Source organism: Anarhichas minor, unplaced genomic scaffold, assembly GCF_050575085.1.
Source record: "Anarhichas minor isolate MPS153535 unplaced genomic scaffold, ASM5057508v1 ptg000026l, whole genome shotgun sequence".
In the NCBI taxonomy this organism is placed as follows: Eukaryota; Metazoa; Chordata; class Actinopteri; order Perciformes; family Anarhichadidae; genus Anarhichas; species Anarhichas minor.
This window is the reverse complement of record NW_027466472.1, coordinates 3,100,119-3,111,406: the sequence shown is the minus strand read 5'-3', so window position 1 is coordinate 3,111,406 and position 11,288 is coordinate 3,100,119. Positions and strand designations below refer to the sequence as shown.

Sequence of the window (11,288 nt, the reverse complement as noted above, 5' to 3'; positions counted from 1 at the left end):
GTTCTGCTCTCCTGTCCCCCGTCTCCTTTACCTGTCCAAGAGGGACAATTCCATTTTCCTGCCAAATTTGTAACCACCCCGCCGCTGCTCCATTCCCTCTTCTAACCCCTCTGTTCCCCTCATGGGCGCCATATCAGACAGCAGTTCCACATTCCCTTCGTCGTCACTGAGAGCCTCTCTCCACCCCTAACCGCCTCGCCAACACCAACATCAACACGACCCAATGGAGACAAAAGATATGATGCTGATGAGCATGTCGGCGGTGGACAAAGGGGAGAACGAGGGAGAGAGGGAGGAGGCGGAGGGGACACAGCAGGAAAATGGTCGACTGGTGCTGGCCGACGGTCTCGCAGAGAGAGAAGCCAAGAGCCTGATTTCTGGCTCTGGACAGCAGGTGTCCAATGGCTTCACCTCCTCCACCCCTCAAAGCCCCAGGGAGGGACCGGGGACCGCAGCTTGCTCTGGAGAAATGGCCCATGAGCCCGGAGGAGGCACCGGGTCCTCTGTGCCGCCGGGAGGCCTCAGGACTCTGGTGGTCCAACACACCAGCTCGGAGAGGCCCAGAGAGACCTGGAGCAAGAAGATGGACTTCTTGCTCTCTGTGATCGGCTACTCTGTGGATCTGGGAAACGTCTGGCGCTTCCCTTACATCTGCTACCAAAATGGAGGAGGTGAGGGGACCAAACGGTGTTTGAAAAGGGGAAGAGGAAGATGAGGAGTGGGGTAGAGAGCAGTGTACAGGACATCCCATGTGAGAATTTTAATTAGAAAGAAGAGAAGAGGTTTTTTCATTGTTTGAAATGTACATTTACAATAATCATAGGAATAATTCACTATATATATATATATATATATATATATATATATATATATATATATATATATATATATATATATATATATATATATATATATATATATATATATATATATATATATATATATATATATATATATATATATATATATATATATATATATATATATATATATATATATATATATATATATAGTGGCTGAAGTAAGTCAGTTTTCAGCCCTCTCACTTTTTCCATCATATAAAGATGGAGGTATAGACCTGCTGAATATAGAACGCTGCAGTTAACATACTTGTTTAGGAATAGCACTTAATTCAGCGCAATTCTTGGAGTCTAACTTACAAAAAGGTTAGCAAGTATTTTCGAAAAGTCTGTTTTCTTTATCAGCACAAATAAATGTCACTGATCTTACACAAACACGTGTAATACCATGACTTCTTGATGCATTACGTAGTGATGGCACATAATATGTCAAAATTGAATTGCCAGTACAAAGGAAGTCACAAATTCCCAGGTTCAACAGTAATTAGTTTTCATCAGATGTAGGGAGGAGGGTAGGTTTATGGATGGGTGGGTCAAACAAGCACTTTTACCCATGAGACCGCTGTTCGTGTCCCGTGTGAAACCAAAATAAAATCAGCCTTGACTTATTTTATTGTCCGCTGTGAGGCGATGGGGTTTGCTACAGCCGCTAACTGAAGGTCCGCCTCCCAAAGCGACCACCCGCCATGCTCCCGGTGCAGTAGTCTCCTGGTGGTGGGGAGGAAAATATATAAAATACAAGTAATTTTCTCATTTCTGCCACTTTGGATTTAATCCAATAATCAATCAAAACATTCACAGGCCAGAGTTCTGTGAATCTTCCTCAACGACCGGATGTGTCTCTCATTAAACTGAAATTGAATTGCAGGAACTAAATTTGAAATGTGAGAACTAAATGTGGAAGTAATAATAAACTTTCAGTGAATATCAAATATAGTTTCAGCAACTTGATTCAACATTCAGTTTTAAGTTGAGGGCTCTAAACTAATGCATTCAATTTTAAATTATGCTATTATGAAATTATTCAAGTTAATACAAATTTAAATGTGATTCAAATTGTTTTTTTTAATGCAATTAATCAGGTTGATATATATATATATATATATACACACACACACACACACACACAGTTTCTAGTGACGGATAATTCTGCGAGGTCTGCCTGTGCTCTGTTACTACAGCCTTCACCAAGCGGCAAACGGGGCCTCCCTTTCCACTTTTATTGAATTCGCAATAATAAAATATTTGCAATTTCCTGTGTCCTGTGTGTGCCTCACGGAGCGAGGTAGAGATGGGGACTGGGAGACACTTGATAGAGGCAACCGTATTAATTGTGGTTTTTATGAGAACACCTTCAGTCTCCCAGGCAGCTGCTCAATCAACCCTTATCTTTCCTTTCATGTCACAAAGACACACGGCGACCCACTCACGTGCACACATGCACATAAAACTAGTTGATAATCAGATAGAGAGAAAGAAAGGAACACGGAGAGAGATTATCTAACTGCATGATGGGTTGGAGAGTTCAAAGATCTGGCTGCCATCCGGCTGCTTCTCAGTGTTTGGCCTTCTGATTCTCCCTCCTTCACTTTATACTTTCCTTTCTTAGCAGCCAACATCGCAGTAGCTCTACTTTGTCAACGCAGAAGTTGAACAAAATGACACTTGTACTGCGTGTTTCCACATATTTAGTGGAACCGGGCGAGCATACGCTGTTTTTGAATGGACTAGGGTTATGTAAATGATGGGGTACTTACAGCATTTAATGCGTTTTACAGAGTGCTTTTTAGTGTTCTTGTCGATCGGGAGTTATTGAGAGGACCACAGATGGAGTGTGAGCGAGTAGCATTTCTCAGGAGTGTAATTTGACTTTTTATTGTTGGTCCATAACTTATTCTCCTCTCACTTTCCCCACTGTTTTCATCTGCTCCACATAAATCCTCACATTTGTAACCCTTGCTCTCCCTCTCTCACCCCCGTATACATCTTCCGTCCTCGTGCCTCTGCCCAGGTGCCTTTTTGCTGCCCTACCTGTTGATGGCCGTGTTCGGAGGCGTCCCTCTATTCTACATGGAGCTGGCTCTCGGCCAGTTCCACCGCAGCGGCTGCATCTCCATCTGGAAACACATCTGCCCCATCTTCAAAGGTAACTGGAGGAGTGGAGAGAAAGCAGAGCTGATGGAGAAATGAGTTAACAGCAATAGCTTGGATTAAAAGGCAAGTAGAGGCCATGAGAGACCAGGGCCCACTAACGGGGAAATTGGCAGTAGCGGAACAAAGCGCTGATAAAGGACAGTGTCAAGCCGTCAGAGCCTGAGAGACGGCTCAGTTAACCTCGTGCTCCCCCTCAGTACAGTTCCCTTGAAGAGCATCCCGAGCCTTTTGTACATCTAATGAGATATACCGACTCTCTGTTATGGAAATTGTCACATTTCCATGCCAAATGCCAGATGCTCAGAAATGTGATAGTATGTTGGTGGTTGTTGTTCGGAAATGTCACCCACTTACCCCGTAGCAACTTGAATTAGCTTGAAAACACCACTGATGTGTCTTCAGGTAGTGACTGACTGGTGCCATTTTTGTTCCTCAATAAAACGCACTTGGCAGGTTTATGATCAAGAATGTTCACGTTTTCTTTACTGTTTTTGTTTTTGTGCTAACAATAGTTTGTTCCACTCATCCAGGGATCGGCTTTGCCATCTGCATCATAGCCCTCTACATAGCCTTCTACTACAACACCATCATGGCCTGGGCCTTGTACTATCTGCTATCGTCCTTTCGGCCCACTCTGCCCTGGACCACCTGCACCAACAGCTGGAACACGGTCAACTGTAACCGATACATGTCCACCGACCACAACGTGTCGTGGTCCAACTCCTCCACCTCTCCCGCCGAGGAGTTCTATATGTAAGTGCATGTAAGTCGGATGTAGAGGCGTAAAGGGGGGGGGCGAGCTTCACATGAGGGAGACGTCAAGTGAAGGAGGGAGGATGACTTCCAGAGAGCGATTACAGGGTTGGTTCTGGTGTTTTAGATTTACCACCATCCCCCCTTTTTCCATAATTCTCTTGGATGTGTGGTTGTGAAGACATAGCAGCAAGAAGCGATTAGAATCACTGATCTCATCTGAGATGGTTAGAAATACCGGAGTGATACAAGTTACAAAATATGACATATCCTCACACGTCGTACTTATTGTGACGGTTAAATAAAGGTCCACATAAAATGTAATCCTGTGGAAAGGTAGAATTTAGCTGAATCAGAAAAGACAACAGACATAAGATAGCGAGAAGGCAGAAGCTTTATTTGATGGACTTTATTTGATAGACTTTGGCGCTGACTCTGTCGATTCGATTTATGGGGATAGAGCTCTATAAATAGCAGATTGGCGCTCCGCTTAGTGAGCCACAGACGGGGCCTCGACTCTGAGAAGAAGCTGCGTGATCTCAAATGACGTCAACGAGATAAAACAGATACGGTGTTTTAAATATTCTTCAGCTGAGATGATGTTTGGATGATGGGAAAGCCTTCAGAACAAATCCCAAAATCTTTAGTATTAACTTTGCCTGAACAGACAAAATTGCCAACTGTGATTCCATTTTGTCTTCTGTTGACTAGCAAACAGTTTGTGCAAATAGATATTACAACAAACCAGAATGCTCTCTGTTCACTGTAAATAAGCATGCCAAAAGATCAACTATCCCTTTAGACATGACCTTTTAAAAATGATTATTTATATTATTCCATGTCTTCCAATCTTTGTCACGCTGCTTTCCCAATAATTAACTCAAAAACACCGAACTCTGTCAAGTTGGGTGTTTTCTTAGTTTTTTCACTGCAACATAAAACCTGAGCTGTGTCTTTATTACTCCTGACTGCTTTGACACTCTACTGGCTCGGTCTTATCAGCCGCTCACTCGACCGTGTCTTTGTCTGTCCGCTGAGACAGATTCAGGGTTTATCCGTAGTTGGCTTTTCCTAATACAGGTTTTAAAGAACAAATTCCGCAACTCAGTCTGGCGCCAGAATTTCCTGTTTTCAACATAAATCACGTCTCCGTTTTATCGTCTGAGCTCTGTGTGCTTAACCTGTGACCAGATGTTAACCTCACTCATTCATTTCACCCTCCTTCTTTTGTGCCCGGTAATGTTTTTCTCACTTTGGCTCGTGTAAACTTCTATGAAGTCATTCAAGGCTCTCTCGCATCGTCTTTATTTATTCTCCCTATCGCGGTGAACTCTCTCATTACTGCTCATTTAATCAGTATGTATCATGTATGTGTGTACATTATACTTGCCGGGGGTCCATTGTTCTCATATTGTGCGTGCTCAGAGAGTTCATACCCTTATATTTTTCCCTTCCTCTTCCCTCCCCATACCTTTTATTCATCTCCTCTTCCTTGTACCTTTTCTTACCCTCTGATGTTTTTTCTTTATTTCTTGCTGTTCCTTTCTGTATCACATCTCCCTCCATCCGTGTTCTATCCTTTTTGTCTCCTTTCCAAATCTTCCAAACATCCCTTCTACTCACCCCATCTTATTATTATTCACATTCTTCTCCTGCCCTTGTACCTTCTTCCTTTCCCTACTTTCTTCCACTTTTCCTTGATTTTCATCACTCTGTCATCTCACTATATGCAATTGCCTTGTCTCCCTCTTTGCCCCCTCTTCGACCTCATATCTCAATCCTAACCCCCCGCCTCGTTTCCCCCCTCCAGTCGCCAGGTGTTGCAAGTCCACCTCTCCCCAGGTCTGCACCAGCTGGGCTCTGTCAGCTGGCAGCTGGCCCTCTGCCTGTTCTTCATCTTCATCATCGTCTACTTCAGCATCTGGAAAGGAGTCAAGACGTCTGGAAAGGTAACCAAAGGGGCGCCTGCATGGCTAATGGGGGTGTCAGTTAGAGTGGATGGATGGATGGATGGATTGACGGCCAAAAGAGGCCGAGAAAAACATGGCTGTTCGCCCTCAGTATCATTAATCACCATCATGGATCACCGGATATCAGCCGCTGTGACTGACTAGACTTAACAGAAACGTGAATTGTTACTTCATCTTTTCTGCATTAGGTAGTTTGGGTGACTGCTACCTTTCCCTACCTGGTCCTCCTGGTGTTGCTCGTCCGTGGGGCCACTCTGCCAGGGGCCTGGAGGGGCGTCGTCTTCTATCTCAAACCTGACTGGCAGAAGCTGCTTAGCACTACAGTAAGTCAGTTGGCGCAATCTAGCAAGGCTGTGTCTCATTTTGAAATGTCCGTGTTGCTATTATCTTTGTACAAGCTTCTGATCTTAACATACACTGTGAACCTGACCACACTCTCTCAGGTGTGGATTGATGCAGCAGCTCAGATCTTCTTCTCGCTGGGTCCGGGGTTTGGCGTGCTACTTGCCTTTGCCAGCTACAACCCGTTTCACAACAACTGCTACAAGTGAGAACTTTTCTTGAACACACGTGCCGGTGTATTTTTCACACTACAATGAAACCTACCTCTGCTTTTCCACCATCCCAAAACTAATAATAACCAGCCTATTGTCCTATTGTTCCAGTAGTCTAGTTTTAATAATTAAGTCTAAATACTCTGCAGTTCTCCCTAACTCTGTTATCTTCCTGCCACCTCAACCTCTCCTTTCTCCACCTCAGAGATGCTTTGGTCACCAGCTCTGTGAACTGCCTGACCAGCTTTCTGTCGGGCTTCGTCATCTTCACCGTGCTGGGCTACATGGCTGAGATGAGGCATCAGGATGTGGATGCTGTGGCCAAGGATGCTGGTAGAAAAACAACACACCAACACAGTCCCAAATACATAAATCTTGACTCGCATTGTTGGGAAAAAAAACATCCTAGATTGAATTGATCTGAATTTTACATAGGACACGCAGCTACAAAAATACATCTGTGAGGATGACTTCAGAGGAGCTATTTTAAACTGCCTCTCTTTCTCCTCCCCAGGTCCCAGTCTGCTGTTCATCATCTACGCAGAAGCCATAGCAAATATGCCTGCTGCTACTTTCTTTTCCATCATCTTCTTCCTCATGATCATTATGTTGGGTCTGGACAGCACGGTTAGTTTGTTGATTGCTCATTTCAGCTAAATGTTCTTTGCACATGTTCCTCTCTCCTTGCTGTTATCTAGCGGACTCTTTTTGTTGCCCAGGGCTCTTGTGTGCTCTCTCCAACCCAGAAACGGAGGTTTCATATTTGCCTTGTCGTGAAGTCAAATGTCTTCTTCTATTAGACTTGTTGCACTCGTTGCTCCATAGAGGTACCGGGTATTGTTTGTCCTCGCTGTTCCATTTTGGATAACAGTCGGCGAAGACATTGTGATGGGACTTTCATATCACTGTTGTGTGGCGATCTTGTCTCCATAAGCCCGTGTTTATCGGCTCTGAGGCAGCCAGCTGGAGAGAGCCGCAGGGCTGTTATCGCGTCCTGATAATCAGCGTGAAATCAGCATCGGGGTTGCTATGCTCCTCTGCTTTATGACTGAGGATATTACTACAAAACGTGTCGCTGTGTTTGGACTCGTGTTGGATCGGCTTTAACTTTTTGTCCCTTCGTTTTTTTGTCATTGTGCCAAGGAGAGGATACAGGAGGCATCTGTGGATGTTTTCCATCAGTGCACTGTGGATTGTCAAAAGAGTGTCCTACTACCGTTGGATCGATGAGATCAAACAGCTGATTAGCAACACGTAACATTGAGATTCTCAAAGCTTGCAGCCGAGGGTGCATGTACAGTAGACTGTCTCCTAGATAGGTTTTCTTCATCGTCTGCCTTCTCTTTGTTCATTCTGCTCCCTCTGATGAGTTCCTCTTCTTGGTGGTCTCCTCTCTCCAGTTTGCAGGGCTGGAGGGGGTGATCACAGCGATGCTCGATGAGTTCCCTCATGCCCTGCCTAAGAGACGAGAGTGGTTTGTCTTGGGCCTGGTGTGCGTCTGCTTCCTCGGGGCTCTCTCCACGCTCACATATGTAAGTTAATAACAACATTAAACACTGGTTAATATCAAAATGGCTCCTATCATGAAAACATCAAATATAATCAATTTAGATTTAAAAAATCTCTCTAATACCACACATGCATCTATAAATTATCTCACCTGACTAAATATTGTGATATCTGCTCCTAATAAGAAACATTACTTCAACACTTCATCTTAAATGTTTCTGCTGTATTTTAAGTAATGTGATGGACCGCAGTTAACAATTAGCCTAACTCCGATTCGAGCAGTAATCTGATAATCAACTCTAAACAAAGTTCCCTGATTGTCTTAGACTGAGTAACTGCATCCGAGTAACTTGCCGTTCCTCTCTCGTCTCGTCTGCTGTGTCAGGGAGGAGCGTTTGTGGTGAAGCTGTTTGAGGAGTACGCTACAGGCCCCGCAGTCATCACCGTGGTCCTGCTCGAAGTCATCGCCGTCTCCTGGTTCTACGGCAAGTTTTGAGTGATGTTGATTGTGATGGCAATGATGACTTGAGACCTTATTGAGGATGACTGCAAAAGTTGGTAGGAAAGGGGTGACGCCATACTGTATTACAGTGTGTTTTTGAGCACAGATTGGGAACTTGTGGCACTCTGATATTTGGGACTGTGTAGTGATTTTGTGTGTGTGTGTGTGTGTGTGTTCCAGGTACCAACCGTTTCTGTAATGACATCAAGCTCATGATTGGTTTCTCCCCGGGGTTCTTCTGGAGGATCTGCTGGGTGGCCATCTGCCCCTGCTTTCTGCTGGTGAGGCCCGTGTATTTACACATTGAAAGCTAATAAGTCGATGACTGCTGCATTTCTAATGTATCCTGATGTTTGATCCTCGTTCTAGCTGACCTCTGCTTTTCTTCTCGTTCCTGTGTGCAGTTCATCATCATCAGTTTTCTGGCCTTCCCTCCAGAGGTCAGGTTGTTCAACTACCACTTCCCGCCATGGACCACTGTCCTGGGCTACTGCATCGGGGTGTCTTCATTCATCTGTGTGCCTGTTTATATGGTCTACTACTTGCTCCGTGCCAAGGGAACATTCAAACAGGTGCAGCATTTCCTTTCTTTTCCTTTACATGCGCTCAGGTGGTAGAGCCTTTTGCCAACTAATCGGTAGATTGACAGTTTGCTCCTCCAGTCCGTCAAAAGTCTCCTTACTCCCGAAGTGTGTGTGTGTGTGTGTGTGTGTGTGTGTGTGTGTGTGTGTGTGTGTGTGTGTGTGTGTGTGTGTGTGTGTGTGTGTGTGTGTGTGTGTGTGTGTGTGTGTGTGTGTGTGTGTGTGTGTGTGTGTGTGTGTGTGTGTGTGTGTGTGTGTGTGTGTGTGTGTGTGTGTGTGTAAGCATATGTTTTGATCTTGACGAGCAGGTGGCCCCTTGAATGGCAGCCTTTCCCATCATTTTATAAATGTTTGTAAATGGGCTTAATGTTGGCATATAGTGTGAAGCGCTTTTAGTGACAAGTAGACCAGAAGGACTAGATGTCAAGTGTGCGTCTTCTATATAGTTTCTCCCATCCTCCCCACGTGTCGTCCTCCTTCAACCCATGTCCCTGCCTGACCTTTGTTCACTTACTGACACCTCTCCAACAACAGGGATTGCCTCTGTTGCTTTCCTTTTCATGCCCCGTCAGAGTCGACCCTCTGCAGGGAATACATGACTGGAGATCAGTATCAAAGGAGCACAAAAGGAGGAGGCACAGGCCAAAGATTAAAGCCGAGCCAAAGCCAGGAAAAAAAAGCCATGACAACTTCCAGGCCCCGTAGAGGCTGAATTAGAGCAGAGCAGGCTTGTGTCATCAACAGCCCTTTAGAATCAGAGCACCCTGCATGACAAACGAGGCGTAGCCAAATCAGCAACATTCATTAAAGTAGTCTTCAAAACGTCTCGAGACAGATTTTAGACATCTGTATATTATGGTGTTGCTGTTTGAGCAAGCAGCCCGACCTAACATTTCCAGGTGTGTATTTGCTCTTTGTAGTATACTCTGAGCTTGTAACTTATATAATGCCTACTAATACAAAATGTCTTCACAATATTTATTCATTGTTATCTTGTCATGTGCTTTGTTAGAGTTGATATCAAAGAGGCTGGTAGACGGACATCTTTGGCTGTGGTCCAGTGTTGACACTGCTGCCAGGGCCACACAATGACACTGATACACACTGTCAACACACACAGGAGTCGTGTTTTTGTGTGCATGCGAGTGTGAAAGAAGACTGCGTCAGTGTAACTCGTGAGGCCAAGCGAGGTCAAAATGTCCGAGTGTCTCTCTGTAGCAAAACTGGGGTTGTGTTTGTCATCTGGAACATCTGTTGACTTTCCAGTGAACTCACTTTAGATGTACATACTATTCTGAAATGGTTTTGATCAAGTCAGGTGTGTTTGAGATCAGAACCAAAATAACACACAAATAATCTCCAAACAATTGCTAAGAACAATCTGCGGATAATTGTTAGAATCATAACTTTTCCTGATGCCAGGTTCAGATTGACTACAAGCTGTCTGACTAGTCATGTGACTGAATATCTTTGGGTTGGGTTGGACAAAACAAGACAATTAAGAATGTCAAATTAAGCTCTGGGAAATTGCAACAGATATTTTCGATTGTTTCTTTTTTTTTTTTTGTTTTTTTTTTTTTTACATCTTTTAAACCTAAACGCTGAATGGACTATTTAGTTGTAGCTGCACCGGCTTAGCCAAACAGACCACAGGCTAACTAGCTGCCGTCCCGCTTACGGGAAGACGCACTCCTTTGTAGTCGGCGCTCGGGAACGATGATGTCTTCTATCTTCTATCAAATGACAAGCTGAACCGAGATGACAAAATCAAGAGAATAATTATTGTGAATCCCTACTGGACACAAGATTCCAAAGTGAAGCAGTTGATAAATTGCTGGTTAAGAGTAGTGAGGAGTCAGTAGTCAGTCACGGTATGAAATGGTGAATAAAATGTAACCACAAGGTCCTTGAACATAGTCAGAATGAGCACTAAAACAATATTAGGCTGATGGGTCCAATTGTTTGCGAGATTAGCCGTGGACAGACAGACACGCACACGTAAGCACGCACACACACGACCAAAAACATAATCTCCTCAGGCTTACAGGCAGGCAGAGAGAACAATGCATACTGTACAAATTTGGTACATGTTAAATACTCATGTCTACATCAATCCTTGGATATTCTATTTTATTTCAGAGATCTTCAAAATGATTATGGCTCCTGTATCTAATACACCTGACCAAGACTGAGTCCATCAAAACCTGCTGCAATCACATTAGTGGCACAATAACACAAGAACCTACTTTGTGGCTGATTCCTTGTCAGTTTCTAGTCAAAGTGTTTGTTTCACTTGTAATTTTCTCACTTCTCTTTCTCTTCATCCGCAGCGTCTGTTAAAGAGCATCACTCCAGAGCCCAGCGGTAACCAATACACAGACTTCATTGTCACAAACGCAGTCTGA

At 44.1% G+C, this 11,288-nt stretch overlaps 1 protein-coding gene across 1 annotated transcript; it reads left to right on the top strand.

Annotated features, from left to right (window-relative positions):
* Positions 1–11,288, top strand: slc6a4a (solute carrier family 6 member 4a). The gene is made up of 13 exons (XM_076100333.1): positions 1–671; positions 2,872–3,006; positions 3,545–3,767; positions 5,578–5,716; positions 5,926–6,060; positions 6,181–6,284; positions 6,497–6,624; positions 6,806–6,918; positions 7,692–7,823; positions 8,186–8,285; positions 8,483–8,583; positions 8,707–8,874; positions 11,214–11,288. The coding sequence occupies exons 1-13, from the start codon at positions 224–226 to the stop codon at positions 11,286–11,288; spliced, it is 2,001 nt and encodes a 666-aa protein (XP_075956448.1). The 5' UTR covers positions 1–223.